We start from the raw sequence: 21561 nt of genomic DNA on the forward strand, positions 1-21561 counted from the left end.
CAGCCTTCATCACCATCATCATCTACTCCAGTATGTTCTCCATCACTGCTTCCAGAACAGTGGAGAGAGGTGTCTGCTCCAGGGACGGCGGGCACAAAGTGGTTCTTCATCATCATCACTGATGTTTGATCGATGCCGGATGCTCATCTTCCTCCTCAGGCTGCTCTCCCTACAGCAGATGGCAATGCCAGGTGAACCCCAACCCTTGGAAAGGCCCTGGAGCACAGCTGGATGTGGGAGCTGCTGGGTTTGGGTCCCTTCACCCACACATGGGCAGCCCCAAGGACATGCATTGCTCAGCCCTGGGCTGCTCCAGTGCTGTTGAAATTCTGAGCACGAAGGTTTCTTCATCAGCCAGCAGATCTTGTTAGTACTTTATTAATTGCACAGATGGGAAGAGCAGCCCCCATCCAAGTCAAACAATTGTTGAAGTTTTATATGATACAAAAGTCCCTTAAATACAAAATATCTGGCTCTAAGTGAGCATCACCTGGTGCTAAGCTCTGCCACCAGTTATATATTAATATTCCACCTGTACAAGTATTTATAGATAGAAAAAAAGAAACACTTTAAAAAAATATCAGGAGAAAATTCACTCCCCCAAATGTTAGTTATATTTATATATATATATGTATATATAAAACACATATATATATATAAAAACACAGACTAGAAGCTGATTTGTGCTTTTTTCACCAAAAGACAGACAGGACATGTTAGGGCCAAACTGACACTGGGGGTCCCCAGCGCGTGGGTCGCGTTGCTTTCCAGTTGGAACAGTGTCTGGGAATTTGAGTCCCTTCCTGAATGGAGAAACCAGGTCGTCTCCCATGTGCTGACAGCTTCGGTGGACAGTTTCTGCATGGAGGGAAGGGAGGGATGGGAAGGGGAATGGACACCTTTGTGGAAGGGAGAGGGCATGGGCTGTGCCCCTGTGGCTGCCTGAAAAGGTGATTCCCGGACAACTCCATCTCCCACCACCCCCGGCAGCCAGGAGGGGATGGAGCTGGAGCCAGCAGCTGGCACAGGGGTGACCCAGCCTGGGCAACCACGCTCTGCTGCACTGTCCTCATGGTGCCTCCAGCCCCGGGCACTGCCGTGGAGCAGCTGGTGCTGCTCTGCCCTTCTCCCCTCTCAGGGTGTTGCCCTGAACCCTGATGGCAGCAAAGAAAGGGGAGCTGCTGTTCCAGGGGGTCCCTCTCTCCCTCCCTTTGTCCTGCCTTCCAGGCATTGCCCTTTCCCCTTGTAGCCCACTCAGGGACAGCTGCTCTGGGGCTCCAGACATGTCCTGCCCCACCCAAACAACGAGTTGGCTGGTTAAGAGGGATGGGCTTGGCTTGGAACATTGTTCATCCAGCCCCACTGAAACGAAGTGCACAAGAGGGCTTTTAGCCAAGGAAGAGCGAGGCCCAGGAGTACAGGGCTGCTTCGTCCATGAATTCAGCACCAAAGCTGCAACAGGTTCCCTCTGCCCCTCAACAGGGGCTGGCACTCGAGCTGTACCTGTGTATCTGTGGGGAGCCTCCCTCCTCCCAGAACAGCAGCCTCTTCCACTACCAAACCGTGACTCCCTGGCTGTCCCTGCCGGGTGACACCACAGACACACTCCACGCCTCGCTGCCCCCCCTGCACTTCCCGACACAGCTCTGCGACCTGCGGACACGGCCTGTCCTCTCTGCTTGATCCTACTGTGTCCTCTCCCCTCGCTCCACACTCCTTCACACCCACCATTGCTCCCAGCCAGCATTGGGGGACCCAGCTCCTGCCGCAGGCTGCCCTCCTGGGGTCACCCCACAGCCCCTCTTCCTCTTCCCCCACCCCTCCTGTGGGACAGGGGCTCCGTGGCTTTTCCTCTGTGGACATCTGCCCTGCAGCGCTTCAGGGCTGGTGGGACAGGGACTGCCCAGCCTGGGGTGAAAGGACATTCATAAATATGTGCCTCTGCCTCCCCCTCCACGGGCACTGCCCACACCGTGCTCCCTGCTGAGAGCCCCAGTCCAGATCCATGGCGAGTCCATGTTAGGCAGGACAGAGCATCTTCCTGGCGCCTCAGATCTTCGTCTCAGGGCCACTGGGACTCAGGGCTGGGAAAGAGTCGCGGATCCTCGCCAGTTCCATGGCACAGAGGTGGCCAAAGACTCTGTTGTACCACTCGGGAGACCGGCCCCTGAAGAAGGGAAGAGGCAGGAGAGGGATGAGCAGGCAGGAGGGATGCTGGCACCTGCCATGGAGCAGCACAGTGCCCCTTGCTGGGGACAGGCACTCGGCACAGCTCCCATGGGGAGGGACGGACGAGGTGATGAACGAGCACTGTGTGCCAGGACAGGGACCTGCTTCCCCCATCCCCACCTCAGACGTGTGAGGAAATCTGTGACCCAACCAGGCTGCCCCTTCCACCAGCCCACCCTCTCACCCCTGAACCCCAGCACGGCTCAGCAGCACCAAGGCCGTGCTCCAGACCCACAGGGAACCCCAGGTGCTCTGCAGGAGCTGCCACCTCAGAGCCACGGGAGGAACTGCCAGCACTGACTGAGCTGGTGGCTCCTTGTCCAGTCCCCACCCGGCAGGCAAACCCTGGCCCCAGCCCAGCACCCTCAGCACCCTCCTCTCGGGGCAGGCAGGACCGTGGGGCAGGAGCCAGGCCAGGCCCATGGAGGGGTGGGCAGCTCTGGTGCCCCACCAGGACCTGGTGTTCTGTCCCCGCCCCGGTGGCACCGAGGGCCCCGTTACCTGAGGTCAGCCCTGCAGATGTGGGTCACTCGGGAGCGGCCCATGGCACTGGGCTCGATGAGGTACTGGGACTTCATCACAACGGCCTTGACGCCTCCCTCCACCGGCACCTTGTCGTGCTCCACCGAGAGGGACATGAGCAGGCAGGCTCCCCGCGGCAGGTCCGTGCGCCAGCGCCTGGGGACGGGCAGGGGTCACTCTGTGCCCACACGCAGGGCCCACAGTGGGACCGGAGGGGTGGGGGAGCCCCCCACGGGGGGTAGGAGATGGGGCTGGAGCAGGTGGGATCCACCAGAGCAAGAGCAAACCCTGCCGGGGTCCCTGCCCGCCCTCACCGGAGCACCATGCAGTCCCTGCGCGGGTGGGGGGCCATGCTGTCCGTCACGTAGTGATACACCTCCATGTCCTGGTCCAGGGCCTCCACCACCTTGCTCTGCAGCAGGTCCTCGTCCCACAGGTGACGCTCCCGCAGCACCCGGTGCAGCACCGTGGCAGGAGGGGCCTCGACCTCCGTGGAGACCTTCCACAGGCGCAGAGGGTTCCCATCCCCGACCTGAGGGGACAACGTGAGGGGCTGATGGGGATGGGATGGCATGGGATCTGCTTTGGCTGCTGGAGGAGCACTGGATGGCAGCAGCCAGCTTCTCTGCTAATGTGGGGGGCTCTCTGCCAGGACTGCTGGGCCCAGAGCAGCCTTCATCCCTCAGTCCCCGCTCTGGCCAGGGAAAGGGTTGCTGATCCCACCTTGCACAAGAGAACAAGCACCAAGGGGTTGCCAGCAGGCCTGTAGGTGCCTGGAGATCCCCATGGTCACCCCATACACGTTTTCCCCATGTCCCCAAGTCCCTCCACACTGTGGCATTTACCTTTTTGCAGGACAGCTCTGTGTTCAGGGGCCCCGGGCTGCTCAGCCACCCCTTGAATTTCTCTGATGACTCTTTGAGCAGGTTCTGGACGCTCTGCTCGAAGTAGGAGTGCAGATCCTTGCTCTCCCCCTGGCATACCAAGTCAGTCAGGGGGTGTGGATAAGCATCTGCAGCCATATAGGAGCTGCTCAGCTGCAGCAGGATGTCGTGGGAGACCTGCAAACCAAGAACACACAACTTCAGCGAGCCAAATGAATCCTGCAGGGACTTTGAGTGTTCTGAGCAGCTAAAGAACCACAACTCATCTCACCAAGGAGTGGGGAGGATGGACACAGCCCTCCTGGACATACAGCCTGCACCACCAGGAGATGAAACTGGGTTCTGCCCCTGGGGTGACTGGCCAGTGGCAGCTGCCCCACTTAGGGATGGGTGCCCTCATGTCACCCCAGGACTGCACCCACCAGTGAGGTCACACCTCCCACGGGCAGTGCTGGGCTGGACACCACTGCCACCCACCTGGAAGAGCTTCTTGCAGTCGGTGATCATGTGGGAGAGCCCCTGCGTCGCAGCCATGTTCTCGTTAAGGTCCTTCTGGTCCGGCTTCCCCATGGTGCCCCTCTTGTGTATGGCCCTGTGGGGGGCAGGGGGTGCTGGGACCAGGGGGCACTGCACGCCCCTAGCCCCCCATGGCTCTGATTTATGTCACACTGGGGACTCACAGTCTGCAGGGCAGAGCGATGGGCTGTGCCAAGAGCATCTGTGTCCCACCATCACCCCATCCCGCTGGCCTCCTCCTGCAGCAGGCAGGGAAGGGTGATGGGGAGGTGCCCTTACCTGGGCGAGGTGCTCTCCTTCTTGGACACGTTGAGGTGGAAGATGGAGGGGGCCAGGCACACGGCCAGGTTCCCGGCAGTCATCTGGTTCTCCTCGGCCGAGGCGATGTCGCTCAGGAAGTAGAGCAGGGTCTGCAGCACCTCGCGGTTCTCGTCGGGCATGAGGATGATGGCAGCCTGCACCGCCTGCAGCCGCTGCTCCTTGGACACGACTGTGGGTAGGGGCAGCGCCGGCATTAGTGGGGCCGTGCCTGCAGCCCCCACCCGCCCCCAATGCCTCCACCCACGGGAGCAGAGGGACCCCCCTCCCCAGCCCTTACACTGGTAGATCTGCAGGAAGGTGTCCGTCAGCTTGCTGGTGAAGATGGGCTCGGGCAGGTCGCGGAAGTACTGCTTCAGCAGGTCGGCCACGTCGTATGCAGACTGCCCCACGTAGCTGACGTTGTCGGGGCTGCTCTCGTTCATGTGCCGGAGCGCCTGGATCCGGGACTTCACCCCTGACTTACGGAAAATGCCAACCTGAGGGGGCAGAGTGGGGGTGAGTGGGCACCGGCCTGGGTGAGCGCCCATGGGACGGGCAAAGACACCGTCCCCCAAAAAGCTCCTCCCCCTGACCCAGAGGAGACACTGAGTGAGGGATGGCCAAGGGGACACCAGTGGGTGTGGGGTTCCCACAAACAATCCCACCGTCCCACTTCACCACACACCACAGAGGTGAACAAAGGCACCCCCAAAGTTATTTTTTTTTGTCCCCAAATCCCAGCACCCTGCCCAGTGGTCGCAGCATCACCTGGTCCAGGCACTGGCTGCGCAGGTAGCGCATGGCCTGCTGGATGCTCTGGGGCAGGGGCTGCCCCGTGCGCTGCACGTTGACAATGGGTGGCACCCCAAAAACAGTCTTGTCCCTGTAGTCAGGGACTTTACTCCTCTTCATGAACTTGGGGACAGTCCTGCAGAGTAGAACAGAGAGAAATCAGTGCAACAATCAGTGCCCTCAACAACCTCTCACAGGGGGAGCGGGACCCTGGGAACTCACAAACACACAGACACACAGACACAGACACACTTCTGACGTGTTTGGAATTCCAGCAGGAATTGCAGCATCTTTTATTAAGCCAAAATGCTTTGATACTTGCCTATGATACTGTCCCACTGTCTCATGCTGCTGCAGCATTTTTAATACCCCACGAACATCTGCAGCCCCCATGGCTGCAGATGATGCCAGGAGCCCCCTGGATGCAGACAACGCCAGATGCCTGGGGGTCAACCCCAGCTCACACTTGACAGAGCAAAGCCATCCCTTGTTTTGGCTCTTCCCCCTCCCTCTCCACCGTCTCCACCCCCTGAAGCTGCCCTGGGCTGGAGGCAATGCCCGGCACAGCACAAGCTGCAGCTTGTGGGCACCATCCTGATCGCCTCCCTGCCAGCTCACCACGTCCAGGCTTGCTTGTGGGGCACTGAGTACTTCTCCATGATGGCAGTGAGCCGGAGCAGGGAGCACTTCTGGAGCAGGTTGAGCTGGGCCGAGGACTGGCGGTTGATCTCCAGTGAGGCCGAGTTCATGCTGGGCCGGTGCGAGTTCTGGAAGCTGTGCCAACGCAGTTTTCTGGATGGAAAAAGTGGGTGTGAGAGCTGGCGAGCCCAGGGAAGAGCCTGTCCCTGCCCAGGGCACCCCTGGCTGTGGGGAAGGTGCAGGCACAGCGGTGGGTGCAAGCACATCACTCTCCAGCACCGCTAAGCAAGGGTGAGAAAAGCCACAAACTCAGCAATGGCCAGAGTCCTCCAAGGGAAAGCACGCGGGGGCACTGGCACAGGGGAGGCATGTGCCTCCTGCGCTTACGCCTGGTTTTAGTTAATGAGAAACCTTTCAATGACGGGCCTGTGCGGACGGAGGGCTGGCAGCGGTGGCAGTGGTGTCCTGCGGCCGCCAGAGCGCACCCGCGCCGCGCTCCCTGCCCGGGCTGCTCCAGCTGCACTTCCCTCCCTCCGCCAGCTCCTGCCTCCCGGCGAGGGGCGATCAGCCAGCCCCCCGAGGACGGGATCGGGGTGCTGCTCCTCCGAGCCACGGGCTGTGCGCCACTCCCCGCTGCCCCATCCCTGGAAGTGTTCAAGGCCAGGTGGGACGGGGCTTGGAGAAACCCTGTCTAGAGGAAGGTGTCCCTGCCCATAGCAAGGGGGTGGAGAGAGACGGTCTCTGTCCCTTCCCACTCAAACCATCCCAGGATTCTGTGATACCTGCAGGGCCTCGTGAGCGACGCTCCCACCCCCGAATCCCGGCGCTCCCGCGTCTCAATCTCTTCAGCCTCGTTGAGGGAGTTCCCCGTGCTGTCAAAGTCACTGGCGGAGGTGCCTACGTCCGACATGGATCGCTCTTCGAAGTGCAAGTTGGAGGGTTCCCCTCCCGAATCCAACTCCTCCTCATCGTCCTCTTCATCGCCTCCTTCCTCTCCACCCAGGCCAGGGGCGATGGCTTTACACCAGAGCTCCACCTTCTGCTGCAGCCCCCACATGTGCTGCAGAATGTCGTCGAGGTTCTCATAGGTGACCTCCCCGTCCTTGCAGAAATCCTCGCTGCTGCCGAAGTCCGGCACGTTGTCGTAGACGCTGACCCTGCTGCCCAGGGAGCTGCAGGAGCCGCGGCGCCGGCGGGCAAAGCCGCGGGGGGAGGACGAGCCCTCCGTGCTGCTGCTGCTGCCGCCCCTGCCACCCGCCCCCAGCCCCGCGGCCACGCTCCCCGGGTCCCAGCGGGTCAGGGAACTGCCGCCCAGGGGACACAAGCTCTCGATGGAGAGGGATTTGGGGAAGGTGCCAGGCTTGTGGTCACAGGGGATGTAGACCAGGCAGTCCCCACGGTGAGCCCGCCGGCGCTGGCACGCAGAGGCGGCAGCCCAGGCGCTGCTGGCCGTGCCAGCCGTGTCAAAGTCCTCCAGGGAGACTCCGCTGCAGTTGGGGTCAGAGCCCTCCGTGGTGCCCCCGGCGCCGAGCGGGCGGTTAGTCCTGTACGATAGTGAGAAGAAGTGTTTTTTGCCATGGAAAGAGGCAGGTATCCCTCTTTTAGAGGAGTTGGTCCTGGTGGCTGCAAGGTCCCCATTACTCTTCAGGGGGCCCCATCCCGGTGGGAGAGTTTTGCTGCTGTGCAGGGCCACCCTCCTGTCTGGGCTGGCTTTCTCCTTGTCCTTCCTCCGCAGGGACTCGATCCGCTTCAGGAAGCTGCGAGACCGTCGTTTCTTTGGCTTCTCCTTGGAGCCCTCTCTGCGGCTCGGGGGCTGCTCCAGTGAGGAATGCTCGCTCCGGCTGCAGCTGGTGGCACTGGCAGCGGGACGGAGCGGTGACGGGGGTTCGGAGGGCGCGGCCGCAGTGCCCAGCGTGCCACGCGTGCCGCCCACGCTGCCCACGCTGCCCGTGCTGTGCAGGGACGCGGCCTCCGGGTTGGTGCTGAGGTCCGTGAGGATGCTCTCGCGGCTGGACACCGGCCTCATGGTGCAGCTCAGGGCCTCGGAGCCCTGGGAGAGGACATCGGCCGACCCTACCCGGGACCACCTCTTGCTGTCCCTCTGGAAAGCCCACCGGTTGCTGATGGCACACAGATCTTCCTCCTCAGAGTCTTCATTCTGTGAGTGGTTGAGAACAGGGGATGATCAAGCTGAGAACAGGGGTTGGAGCCACGGAGGGTCAGCGTGTCCCCCCTGCCCAGGGGACAAGCACCCCAGAGAGGGGCACAGCCACCAGATGGTCCCCAGTGGGGAGGAGAGAAGTATGTTCACCCCCTTAAACCATCCCCAGTCCCATTTGGCAGCAGAGGGTTCCAGGAACCACTCTGTACCCAGGATCATCATGGGACACCCCAGGACACTGTCCCACCGCTGAGTACGTGATCCCCCCCACCCCCCAGTCCCCTCACCTGCCCTGAGTGCCCAGGACCTACCTGTTTACGCTGAAAGTGAACATCCAGCTTCATGGAGGCACAAGTGTTCAGGGTCATCAGCCTCCTGCGAGAAACAGAGAGGCTTTACCCTGGTCCCAGCCCCACCCCTGGCCCCGCTGCTGTCACAGGGCTGGCTTTGGCTTCTTTTCATTTTCCTGCCTGTGTCTGTCACCTGTCAACTGCAGCTGTGGCTCCAGGGGCCAGGGGGACACCCAGCTACTGAGGGGATGATGCCAGCAGATGGTAGCCCAAGCCAGGCCACATACCTGCAGCAGCTGGGGCCACTGGTCCTATGAGTGAGGACAGATGACCTGCTCCAAGTTATTAGAGCAAAACCAGCTCAAAAGCTGCTGTGGCTGGGCAAGGGAATGACTAAAGGACCCAAAAAAGGCCCAAAAGCTCAGACAGGGCAGGACAGGCAGAGACCTCCCGTCACCTCCCACCCTGCTGCACCAGGAAGCGGTGTGGGAATCCCCTCCTGCCCAGCACAGCTGCCTCTCTGTCCTGTCGGGAAAACAAGTAACAGACCCTGTTCCCGCCCCTTGTCTGTTCTGGGTGAGAGGGACGGCGCAGAGTCAGTGCGGGGGCACGGCTGTGATGATGTGTCCCAAGAGCCAAGGCAAGGCTGAGTCACCCCCAGAACCGGTGACACACAGCCCGTCCGGACAGAGGGACTATCCAGTCAGTCCCTCCCTTTGGGTGTCAGCTTCTGCACTGGCAGAGTCCCCCCAGCACACACTGCTCCCTACACAGCACACCCCGCGCAGCTCCCTCAGCTCTTCCCAGCCCTGCTGATCCAGCAGCACTGTGTCCTGGTGGAAAACACACGGCCAGGCTGTGCTGCCTGGCACCAGGACAACCAGCATCACACAGAGTATTGTCACACGGAGCCAGAGAACACTTGGAAAGGCAGTTGACAGTGTGGTGTGCCGGGGAGGGAGAGTCCCATCGGCACAGACCCACCCGCGCTCGGCAAACCCTGTGCGAGCCACCAGCTCCCGCCTCCCGCCCCACCAGGACCCCCTGCAGTTCCTCATGACAAGGCAAGACCTGGCTTCCACACCAGGCTTTAGTCCTGGCTTTAGCTCTCCAAGATGTTACACAGCATCCTCACAATATCACCCTGGCAGTGCTGGGCAATGGTTGGATTTAATGATCTTAGAGGTCTTTTACAACCTAAATGATTCTGTGAGTCTGTGGTGAAGGTGCCCTGGGCAGACACGGCTCCCTGCCCTGGGGATCACTGCCAAAGGATGCCACCTGGAGTGGTAGGAGGGGGCAGGGGAGCAGGACAGTGGGGACAACACATCTCTGCTCGGTTTGACAGCTCAGCTCTGACCAACCCAATTCTAGCCGAGCTCTACAGTCTAGTTACCCAAGCTTGAAATTAAAGCACAGCCCAACAGCCCCACAAAGAGAAGAATTATTCCTGGGCAATGTTTCTGTTCTCTAGCAGCTCTGGATGTTCATAAAAAAGCTATTGTTTTCCTGGAACCACACAACACCAGCAGTGCTACCCAATCCAACTGACACATCCAGAGTCCTCACTGCGGAGGGAGCAACAGCAGCAGAGCAGGCTCTGAGCCCGGCTGAGGTATGAGGTGGGCACCTGGCAGCACCCACCACCCCATCAGCCCAGGACAGTTGTGCCCTTGCCTGGAGCACATCCCCATGCTGGTTCCACGGTCTGCACTGTGCAGGGATGTGAGGGAGTATTACCTGCACAGGGATTTGAGGGAATCCTGGTCCAGGAAGCTGTGGTCCTTCTTCACAGCGCCAATGTCAAGAGGGAACAAGGAGTCTGGGGGGAAAAGCGAGAGGCACATCAGTGGCCGCTCCCGAGCCAGCTGCTCCATCAGGCAGCAGGAGGCATGGGAGGAGGGAAAGGCTGTGAGGAGCAAGAGAAGGAGAGACTTGAGTGGCTGGAGACCACCCAGAGGTGGTGCATGCCCAGGGTCCCTGGGCACAGCTCCCAGGTGCATTAGGTGAGGGTGACGAGGTGCCCGATGGCATCCATCCAGTTCCCTGCTCTGCTGGGATCACGCATGTGGGATCTGGACCCTCAACCCCAAGGGTCTCAAACCAGCTGTTCATTAAGCCATGGAGTGCAATCACCAAGGGAAGGGAAACAGAAGGAAACACTTGGAGGATGTGGGAAGTTCTGTGGAGAGAGGCTGGAAAGGGGTGGGTTCATTCCCGGACTCCAGCAGCAGCACCGCTCCTCAGTGCCCAGCTGTGAGCACGGCCCGGGGCCAGGACCTGGCACTGGGGGTCTCCCAGAAGGAACACAGCACGTCCTTGCACGTGGGGCAGCTCCCCAAAATAGACAGCAGCAGCAAACAGGCAGCCTGTAAAGCCATCCCCGGGGGCTGCTGCTGCAGGGCCCGTGGAAGTGCCCGGCCAAACAATGGCCACGGCCCCCGGATCCCGCCGGATCCCACTTCCCGCTATTGTCCGGCCAGCAGGGCCGGCTGCAGCACCGCTCCACATCGACCCCCCGGCCAGGACCAGGGGCCCACTGTGGCTTCCAAGTAAACACAGCTGAGCCTAAGGCAAGGCCCACTGGCCCAGCCACCCTGTGACTCACCCTGGGCACCTGGCACAGTGCCGGGAGCGGGAGCTGGGGGTCTGCCCCTGCCCCACACCTGGGGAGCCCTGGGGACCGGATCTGCACCGGGCTGGGCTCACCAAGCACTCAGAGAGGGCAAGCCAGAGCAGGGCAGGGGTCGCAGGATGGTCAGCAGGGAGGGAGGGAAGGAGGAAAGGAGGGAGAACATGTTTGCTCTCCACGTTACCTACACTGGCTGCCCCTGCACTCCCACCCACGGCAAACACTCACTGAACCTCTCCTGAGCTGATGGCTCTCCAAAGCCTGGTTGCCCTTGGCTGGAGCAGCCACCCTGGGACTCCTTGTAGCCCTGCCTGAAGGGGAAAAGTTCAGGAATGCAGGAAAGTTAATTGTGGTTGGCTCTCCAGGCCACAGCCAAGGGCACGGTCAAGTTTTACACACGATCATATAATCAGTGAACAATCCTCTCCATCCCCTCCTCTTCCTGGAGCTGTGGGCGCTCTCCCTGCAGCTCTCCTCGGAATGTGGATGAGATATGGGCTCTGAGCCCAGGTACAGAGCAGGGGTCAGCGGGAGGAGGCAGCTCTCACCTTCGTACAGCTGGGCATACTGGGGGAATCCTGCTGCCCGCAGCCAGTCACAGGCTCTCTTGGCTTCAACTTCTGGAAGAAAGCAAAGAACCGGCTTGAGCACCTGGTGGCAGCAGCAACGCTCCCTGGATCACAGCCCACTCCCCCAGACACCCGGCACCAAGCCCCTGTTCCACGTGCACAGAGCAGAGGAGATGCCCAGCTGTGGAACCGGGAGCCAGGGGTCCCGCGGGCAGCAATGCCAGGCACAGAGAGGGGTCTCAGGCATACACAGCTCAGCTGCACCTCTCCAACAGCACCAGGCAAAGATCAGGAAGTGACAGGCACAAGACACAATTTTAACCTTCCAGTGAAATGTTTTGTATCTGAACCCACCAACCAAATACAGTTCTTGGCCAGGCAGGAGAGGAAGATCTTTATTTGTAATAATGAGTTCAGAGCTCATCAAAGCTCAGGGCTGGTCACTTCTGCAAACATCCTCCAGAAAATCCTGCCAAAGGAGGCCTTCCTCCCCACCTCCTCCTCACCTCCTTCCCACTGCCTGGCCCTCCCTGCCTCTTGTTTCAAGCTGGTGTTTGTCCCAGTGGGCACCAAACCCCTGATGGGGTTCTACCCCCCTCACCCAGCCAGTTCTCACCCCTCACACAGGCATCAGCCATCGCCTGGATGAACTCATCCAGCAAGCAGCACTGTTTCCTGGGAAATTCCTCAAATTTAGAGAACTTGAGGGAAAACAGCTCAAAACTCCTGCAGCCATAGCAAGTCATTGCTAGATGTTGGCACTGCTGGTCCAGTGGCATTTTACTGCTGAGGGTGACGATGTTTGACCTCAAGGGTAGAAAATGCCTTGGCATCTTCGGGGTCTGTCCCATCTCTCCCAGAGGCACCACCAGGCACAGAGTGGGCTGAGGCAGACCCACCCAGCACTGGAATACCCCGATTCCATCCACCCACTGCCTCAACCCAGAGCTCTGGCTCCATTTTACATTCCCCAGTCCAAATCTACAGTAGGGGGGAAAAAAAGCTCTAAACAAGCAGCTCAATTCAGGACAGGACCAAGCCAAAACCCTGGACCCAAATACTTGGGAAGTTTTGGGAAGAACTTTTGGAACGAGCATCTGCATCTGGGTCCAAACCACACAGCTGTCCCTGGCCGTGGTGCAAGCCCAGCCAAAACCCGGGGCTGACCCCTCCTGCCCCGACAGGGCTCAGCCCCAGCAATCCCAGTGGAGAACTCAGCCCTGGCGCAGTCCTGGGGCAGCTGCTCCATGTGGAGCACTGTATCCCTCCCAAAGACCTGACACTCCCTGGGGAGGGCACCCTGTGGCTGTTGCCGTCCAGCAGGAGGGCACCAAGGCTGGTGGCCCTTGTGAATCTCTTTGGCCGTGCCAGTTCTGGAAGCAGATCCCTCCCATACCTGTGGGGCAGGCAGGACTCAGGGACAGGCATTTCCCACAGCCCCTCCAATGGACCTGCCAGCCTTTGTTCCTTCTCATCTCTGCTCCCCCTTTGCTCCCAGTGGATGTTCCATGGGGCCACCCCAGCCAGTGGCTGCAGCTCTGGGTACCCCCAGCCACGAGCAGAAACACCAACCTCCCGCCTGCCCCACGGATCCTGCCCCAGGGATGGGTCTGGCATCTCCCATGGAGAGGCCGGCGGAGGGAAGGGCAGCAGGAGCAGAGCCCAGCCGAGCTTACCCGAGCCCACGGTGGGGCTGAGCTGGTAGAAGAGCATGGCTGGGCACCGACGGGGACATGCCGGGCCCGGGGACACCCCGCGTGGCCGCGGCGGCGGGGCCGGGAGCAGCCGGAGCAGCCGGGACAGGATGTTCCGCGTGGGACTGGCTCGGCCGCCCATCGCTCCGCTGGAAACGCGGAGTCAGAGCACGACATTTCCTTCCCCTCTGCTGCCTCCCCCGCGCGGGGCTGGCGGGGGGCCAGGGCCCCGCACCTCCCCTCTCCTCCCCCTCTTTGGGAACCCGGTCCCGGGCTCTGCCTGCTCAGGTCCTGCATCCCCCCCGAGTCCCTCGAACAGTGAGCATCCCCCCATGGGCAGGGTGCTCTGCTCAGCCCAGGCTGAGCCCTCCCCACGTCGAAGCGCTGGCACAGAAAAGCTTTCCAAGTGTCCCGTCCCAGAGGGAGCCAGCAGCCAGCTTCCTCCTCCTCCCGCCCTTCCCACGGACGTGCTTTCCCAGGGAGGCGCAGGAAAGGTCGGGCAGGCAAACGCTCCTGCCGGGGGGGCACAGCCGGACACTGGGCACAGGGTTACCCATTTCAGCCGTGTTCCCAACCCTCCCTGCCACCTCCTGGCAGCCTCACTGCCAGGGCAGGGGGATGGGACCCGAGCCCAGAACTCATCCCTGGCTGCAGCCTCCCATGGGAATCCAGCCTGACCCCAGGGAATGGTGCCTGGAGACCCTCCACTGCCTCAGCCTGAGCCCCGGCAGCAGCGACAGAAACGGGTTTCCAATGGGGACATGGGGATTCTCTGATGTCTAATACAGGCTCATCGAACACTGCACCCACCCTCAGCAGGGCACAAAGAGGGTCTCCTCTCCTCCTCTGGTCAGCAAACAATTTCCAGGAGCTTGTAGCAGCTCAGTATCTTTGAGATCTGCAGTTTAAATGGGCCGGAAATGATCCCATTCAAGTTGCATCGGGAGGAGCAGGGACAGGCACTGGCAGACAGGCAGGGAAACACGCCCAGCAGAGCCCACACATCCATGAGAAAGAAGGGGATAAATCCCACCAGCTTCCTGACTGCAGGCAGGGAAGATAGACCAGTGATCCCAATATGCCTCAGGCTCCCGAGGAAGCTCTCCATGGGAGATGAGCCCTTGGGAAACACCTGGACAACCCCATGGGGTGAACCAGCACCAATGCTGGAGAAGGCTCCCAATGGTGCACAACCTCCATGAGCCACCAGAGAACATCCCCAGGCAAAGGCTCTGCCCTTCTCTGGCACCTGCTGAGGCTGGATGGCATTTCCCAAGAAAAGGCACCACAGCTGCTCTCCCCTCCCCTGCACCCAGCAAGGGGCACAGGCTGTGGCCCAGGGGCCACCGTGGTCCATCAGAAATGCCCCGAGTGGGTCCAGCTCGCCCAGCCTGGGGTCACTCACCTGGTCCCTCCAAGGCAGGGAACCCAGACCCCCCAGCACTCCCCAGCACCCCCGGGCAAGGGGCAGAAAGCAAAAACAAAGGAAGAGAAGAGGCTCCCATTGTGCCAGAAGAAAAGGATAAAAACCAACATGGAAGTGGAAACAAAGGATAAAATTCCCCGATCCCCTTCCTGCAGTCACTGCACCACAGCATTTCCCTGGACATAACCCACTGATGGCTCCAACAGGAATGGTTCTGGCTGTGGGGTGCCTGGAGTCTGACATCTCTGCCCTGAGTACTTTTGGAGTTCCATCCACCCCGCCCTGGCCTGGAACAGGTGTGGACACGGAAAAGCCCGGGATCATAAAACTCTAAAACCAGCAACCTGGAACACTGGAGCCAGTCGAATTACAGGCAGGAAAGCCACTTCCCAGGACCCTGGCTCTGCACTTTGCCTTTAACAATCAAAACTAAGAAGGGAGAAATCCCAGCCCAGGCTCCCAGCTTCCCACAGCAAGGCTCCAAATCCCCACAAAACATCCCACACAGCCAATTAGTGTGTGAGGAGAAAACCCTGCCACGAAATCGCCCGCACGTTACCTCATGGAAAGCTGGAAACAGCTGCCCAGCATTGTGGGGGAAGCTCCAACTCCAGCACCAGTGGGGGAAAATTGCTGCTTTTTCTTTCTTTTTGGTGAGATTTCTTTCCATCCCACCTGAAAATAAATCTCTGCATACAACAGGGACTTCCCTTCCCAGCTGGAAGCAGAAGTTCTTGCCTGCCTTTTACAAGAATGACAGAAACTCCCAAGGCCTCTCCCAAACCAGGGGGATGTGCCTTCACTGCTTGAAAATGTGAGGAGCTGAAGCAGGTTGCCCATGAGAAAGGTGTATGTATCCTACTGCTGCTGAAGGTATTGGGGCCAGCATGGCCAGGGAAAGAGGGACTGACTCTGCCTGCAGCCCCCAGTGCTGTGCCTGCAGAAATCGGGGCTGCCGCCCTGAGGGGCATCACTCAAACACAGCCAAGGGCCAAACCCGGACCCTCCGTGCCCACTGGAGACACCCATCCCCTCCCAGTGTGCTTGGGAGGAAACCCCACACTGCTCCCCCAGCACTGGGCTCCACCAAGCTGAGCCCTCGGAGCACGAGGCAGACAGAGCTTCACACAGCCACGGGCATTCCCCATCCACGGGCATCTCCTGTCCATGGGCACCCCCTGTCCACGGGCATCTCCTGTCCACGGACACCCCCTGTCCACAGGTAGCTTGGCACGTGGCACTAATGAACACCAGTTATCTGTTTCCAGCTCCCAGCACCATCCAGCAAAGGCCAGAGACTTCAGAGCTGCCAGCACAGACATGGACAGGGCACACGGGCAGGAATGAGGAATGCTGTTGGATGTTCTCCCAGACACGGCGTGTTTCCATAATTAACCTTCACGCAGCAAATAGGTCCCATAAGTTTTGGGAACTGTTCCTTTCTATGTCACCAACCAGGAATCTATGTCACCAACCAGAAGCATCACCTCTAGCCCTGAAATGCCTGGTCCAAGGGCAACACTCCCTGGGGCTGGCACCTGGCAAGGTGGATGGCACTGCGGGGGCACCAGAGCCCTCTGCCACCCAGCTTCAGTCCCAGACAGCTGCTGTGTGGGGCAGATGAACACTAGGGACATCCAGGGGGAAAAACATTTCCAGAGGCATCAAAGAACTTGCTGATGGTGTCTGCGTGGGGGCCAATACCCAAGCACCGGCTGGTACAACCTGGGCAGGAATCCCTCTGGCTGCCACGGGGCAGGGAGACTCATTGTGTTTCTGGATCAGATCTGGATCAGAATCCATGCAGGATGGGTGTGTAGGCCCTCAGCAGCACCACTGCAGCCCCCAGAGCACTCCCCCCACCTTATCTCTGCCCCCCTTGTCCCTTGGCTCAGCTCCAGGGCTGCCTGTAACAGCCCTTATCGGCTGCAGGGATGAGGCAGCTCTGGTTTCCTCTCCTCAAACGAGCCCAACAGCAGCCTCGGGTCTGCTTTACTGTGTTCTGAAAGCTCAGACCAGCCCTTTGCACCCAAAGCCCCAGAGCCTGGTGCTGCCTGCAGGAACGCAGCTCCGAGGAAACCCAGGTGCTGCTGGAGAACCCTGCCCAGCCAAAAAGCAACTCCTGCCCTCGCAGGTTGGCACCTGGGACAGGAGCTGCATCCCACATGCACAGGGAACACCACTGCTTCCCCAAACATCACTTGGAGCAACTTAATTTCAGGCTTGCAACCTGTGCTGTTTCTATTAAAGGTGAGAAGAAAGCACTGAAGCAGCTACATCAGCCCCAAACACCTGAGGCTTAGGATGACGGAATGGTTTAGGCTGAGAAAGCCCCCAAAGATCATCAAGTTCACTACTGCCAAGGCCACCACTAGCCCATGTCCCTTCTTCACACCAACACACCTTGACAGACCCCGCTGGGCATGGTTGAACAGCAGATGCCACACTCAGGGACACAGGGAAGGATCTTTCCAGGAGGGAAGGATCCAGAGGGACATGGGACACACCATTCGGTGGATGTGGTAGCAGGATGCAGTGGTGAGGCAGAGATGGACCTGGCACTGCCATGATGGCTACGGGAGTGTCCCACAGGATATTCCAGATTCCTGCTCCCACAGGACACCTCCTCCCAGCCCTCAGCTCTGGAGAGCCCAGGAGCAGGAGTGCTGCGGCAGCTCAGGGGTTACACGGCCCACCCGCGTGCTGCGGCTGCAGAGCAGATGTCTGGGGGGAACAAGGGATGGAAAGAGAGAGGAACAGAAACAAAGGGCCAGGAAGGTGAGGACCCTGATCTGTCCTTGCCTTCTCCACCTGCGTTTCTGCAGCTGCTCTGACCCCAGAGGAACAACCGAGAGGGCAGGACCATCCCCCTGTGCCGGGGAGTGCAGCAGCAACAGCCTCCCATGTCCAAGGGAAACCCAGGAGGAACCTGGCCTTCCATCTCTGAAAAGACAACAGCAAAGCAATCTCATGGCAGAGAGGATCCCTGGCTCCAGCCCACCCCCTGCACCACCCAAGAAGGTCTCCATCAGCGCTGGCACAGCCGCTGGCCACCTCTGTTGGATCTATCCTTGGGGTGAATCCCTGCCTTGTCTTTGGCACTGGTTCATTATTCCCTTCCTGGCTGGTGTTTGCTGAGCCCAGAAAGAGAAATCCAGAAGAGAGTCCCTGAATAGTTTGGTTTGGAAGGGATCTAGAAATCATCTGGACCCCTGCCACGGGCAGAGGCACCTTCCATAGACCAGGTTGCTTCAAGCCCTGTCCAAACTGGCCTTGGGCACTTCCAGGGATGGAACATCCACAAGGAGCAAGATGGAAACAGCTACTCAGATGCTGAAAAAAATAATCCGTCTTGCCCATCCTGTATCCCACCCTTTCTAAAATTGCCCTGCTGTTTTCCTGTTGACCATCCCATGGATCTCACACACACTTTGTTTGGACTAGTGGACGCCATCCCTCCAGGAGCAGCCAGTGGTGCCAGAGCTCCAGCACGGATCCCCCACTGCAGGTACTGGCCTAACCTCACCTCCCCGTGAGGAGGGATTGCATCCCACATTTCTTAACATGGACAACAACAAAAGTCCAGTTTTCACTGCTTGAAGGAGTGTTACACCCAGCACAGACAGCACAACCCCCCCAGCCTATCCTGCCTCTGGCACAGCTGAGGTCAACACCCGGAGTGCTGCGTCCCAGCGCTGCTTTCAGCATAGCACTCACACCACAGGCAGCACGAGACCCAACACCAGCCACTACCAAAGGCCAAGGAAGACCAAGGCAAAGGAAAACACCAACAGTTCTGCTAAAGAAACAGAGCCAGTGGTAGCTCTGGTTTTGCAGGGAGCTCTCAGTTCCAGTCGCAGCACCCACAGCAGATGTGCATTTGCATCTCCTGCTGCATCTGCTCTCCTGCATCCCACCCCGAGGAGCAACCCTCAGCTCCTACTGCTAAATCCAGGCACCAAACACAGTTACTCACTTAATACATGAGGGAATTCCCTCCTACTGTTATGCATTATTTAGCACAAACACGTGTGTGTTACCAGAGGAACCCATGGAGCAGCATTCCCTCGTGGTCTTGCTGCAGCTTTTTCCATGCTGTACAGAATCACAAACCCAGCTGAGGAATGTTCAGGCTCTGGTGGCTTTTGTGGGAGCCCTGCAAGCTCCCGGGGACAGGGACCCCAAACCACAGCTGTCACACCTGGCCAGTGGGCACTGCCACAGCCCTGGAGCAGAAATGTGCCTCCACAGGAAGAAATGGGCACTGAATTCCCAGCAGAGGCATGAAGGGTTACTTTGGGGCTCTCTTCTTCCCTTTTTAAAGGCTGCAATACAAAAATAACCCCAAATCAAGTGTTTCCCAGTTCTGTGCAATAACCTGCCTCCTTCCCCTGCCTCCCCCCTTCCCCACTGCAGCGTGACTCCAAAGTCACCTCCCTCCTGCCCATGGCCACTGGCCACCAGCCTTGGCATTGGTTCATCAACTGGTCCCTGCCATCTGTGGGGAGCCAGTGCTCCTCACTAGCAAAATTCAGGGTTTTAACCCCAGGGAGTTGTGGGTGCACAGCCAAGCACAAGGCCCCCCCTCAGCCCACTGCTGGCACAGAGGAGGTGCAGGGACAGAGCCCATGCAGGGACACCTCCGGGCACTCCTCCAGACAGAGCCACACAGCACAGCATAAACAACAAAAAACCCAAACCCTGAGCTTCACAAAGCAGCCACGGAACATTTCTCAGGTGGACACAGGTCTGTGTGTGCCAAGGCAGGGCTGTCACCTGCCCATGGGGCTCTCCCATCGGGACCCCCTCCTGCTGCACCCGGTGTCCACTGGCACCACTCAGGCATCACTCACCCGACTCCAGGGGGCATTTTCCTCCCCACACCACAGCTCCAAAGCTGTTCCCTTCTTATTCCCTCCTCTCCTCTTTTTAATACTGCCTTTAAGTCAGTGAACTGGTGTCAGCAGGTGATGCCACATCCCACGGCACAGCTGGTAGCGGCACCATCGTGCTCCTGGTCATGCCAGCTGCCATCCCACCACCCTCACTGCCTGGCAGGAGAAGGGGTCAGGCTCACAGAAAGGCATTTTGGCTTGGGCTCAGGAAAAAACACAAGAGATCAAGAGGAGCTGGCACATGGCACTCACTGTGCTCTCACCGGCTCAGCTGCCTCTGTCAGAAATAAACCCAAATATTACCAAGGCTGTACCTTCCCTGGGGAGCAGAAGGGGGAGGAAAAGCCCCACACGGTGTGACCGAGGCCAGCCCGTGCTCTGTCACTTCCATCACGCACAGGGATCCCTGCACACCCCCTGCAGCCCCTCTCAGGCACACGCAGGGCAGTAGCTACAGAGCACTTCAAGGGGAAAAAAAGGTAAAGGAAAAGCCGTTTGTCAAGAAAAGATAAAAAAAACCCCTCAACTTAAAAACAACACAACCGACACCTCTGAACCCTTCCCTCGCCTCGCTGTGAAAAGCCAGAGTGAACCACCCTGCTGCAGAGGAAATGCTGCTTCCAAGAAATCTCTGACAAAAGAAAAGGTCATTTTACAGCCTTTCCCACCTCCCCTGAGAGTGTTTGCTGGCTGGAGCCTCCCAATCCAAACACAGAGCCTGGACACGAGCAGACTCACCATGGCAGGAGCTGTTAATCCCGGCTTTGTTCATTTGAAACCGTGGATCAAATGCAGAAAAAAGTATCAGCATGACCCCCGGCCTCCTTCATCCCCTCCTGGGCCACCCAGCACTGTCCGCGGGTGGCTAGAGACCTTACCCCAGGCACCCCCGGGAGAGCTGCGACCTCTCCCGCGGTGCCGAGCCCCGCGCTGTGCCCCCGCTGCCCCGCTCCTCGTCACGAGCAAACAGGACATCCCGGCCGCGCAGGGCTGAGCCGCCCGGGCGGGGGTGGGAGCGGCGGGGAGGGCTCCATCCGGAGCGCCGGGGAGCGCTGAGCCCTCCCAGCCCCGGGACAGCCCCGCGCTCCCGCAGTACGGACACCCGGCGTGGGACACCCCTGCACGGGGTGCCGGTCCAGCCCGGCGAGCTGCAGCGTTCAATTCCAGCTGGAAAAAATGAGGGACTGAGAGTGAAGCTTCCCGCAGGGCGGCATCGTGCCAGCCCCAGGCGCTCGGAGCGGGGCTGGACAGGAGCGTGGCACTGCCCGGCAGTACTCCAGGAGGGAAGAGAGGGATGGGCACCCCAAAGCCCCCTTTTCCACCCCATCAGACATGGACTACTCAAGCCACTGACTGACGTCCAGCTGAGGCTCCTCTCGGCTGCCAGTGCTGCCCAGGAACACAGCTTTCTCTGTGCCAGGGATGAGAAGGCTGGGGAAAGGGAAATCCAAGGCTGATCCATCATAAATTTCCCAGTCCCTCAAGGTACCAAAGAGGACTAAAAGCTCAAAAAGATGGTTCAGGGACAACAACAGGGGTGCCTGCAATCCAAGATATCCAGACCTAATTGCCCAATTCCCTACAGCATCTCAGTTTATGCTCAGCCCAGTTTGTTCCACCTGCCCTGGGAATGCTCCTTCCCCATGCAGCAGTGCTTACCTCTCGGGCAGCCCAAAGCAGAGGGGTCAGCAGAGTCCAAGTGAGAAGCTGTGGTTGACACAGGATTAGTCTCCACAATGAAAAGCACATTTCCTGCGACTGCACTTCCCCAGCCGGTGCTGTGGCACAAATCATTCCCAGAACGAGCTGTGAGATCCCCTCAGCTGAGCATCATCTCGCCTTGTTTCTGATTCCCAGTGAGAAACATGATAGGTCTCTCATCCCTGTCCAGGGATACGGCATTGGAAAACATCCCGCCCGCCCCCAGCTTCCTTACACCTGGCAGGTCAGACAGAAGAGAGCAGGAAGAGGCAGGACAGGGACCCGAGGGCCACTGTGATGCCTTCTGCCTT

The 21561-nt window shown here is 59.4% G+C and overlaps 1 protein-coding gene across 6 annotated transcripts in view; it reads right to left on the reverse strand.

Moving 5' to 3' along the window:
* Nucleotides 1-362: 362 nt before the first annotated feature.
* STARD8 (StAR related lipid transfer domain containing 8) overlaps nucleotides 363-21561 on the reverse strand; it is a 45092-nt gene continuing 23893 nt past the window's right edge. For 3 of the 6 annotated variants that reach the window (XM_027663090.1, XM_027663089.1, XM_027663093.1), the window contains 13 exons: nucleotides 11514-11585; nucleotides 10074-10155; nucleotides 8355-8418; nucleotides 6665-8040; nucleotides 5862-6035; nucleotides 5220-5379; nucleotides 4750-4948; nucleotides 4431-4641; nucleotides 4113-4227; nucleotides 3597-3812; nucleotides 3066-3283; nucleotides 2731-2907; nucleotides 363-2167 (listed from right to left, as the gene is read on the reverse strand). In XM_027663090.1, the coding sequence (XP_027518891.1) occupies nucleotides 2050-2167; nucleotides 2731-2907; nucleotides 3066-3283; nucleotides 3597-3812; nucleotides 4113-4227; nucleotides 4431-4641; nucleotides 4750-4948; nucleotides 5220-5379; nucleotides 5862-6035; nucleotides 6665-8040; nucleotides 8355-8418; nucleotides 10074-10155; nucleotides 11514-11585 (3182 nt within the window). In that variant the 3' untranslated portion in view covers nucleotides 363-2049. Of the gene's footprint in view, nucleotides 2168-2730; nucleotides 2908-3065; nucleotides 3284-3596; nucleotides 3813-4112; nucleotides 4228-4430; nucleotides 4642-4749; nucleotides 4949-5219; nucleotides 5380-5861; nucleotides 6036-6664; nucleotides 8041-8354; nucleotides 8419-8526; nucleotides 8744-10073; nucleotides 10156-11513; nucleotides 11586-13210; nucleotides 13283-20287; nucleotides 20471-21561 lie in introns of those variants that run through there. The other 3 variants (XM_027663091.1, XM_027663088.1, XM_027663092.1) reach the window with 3 other exon arrangements.

Source organism: Corapipo altera, unplaced genomic scaffold, assembly GCF_003945725.1.
Source record: "Corapipo altera isolate COAL_440 unplaced genomic scaffold, ASM394572v1 107b, whole genome shotgun sequence".
NCBI classification, from domain to species: Eukaryota; Metazoa; Chordata; class Aves; order Passeriformes; family Pipridae; genus Corapipo; species Corapipo altera.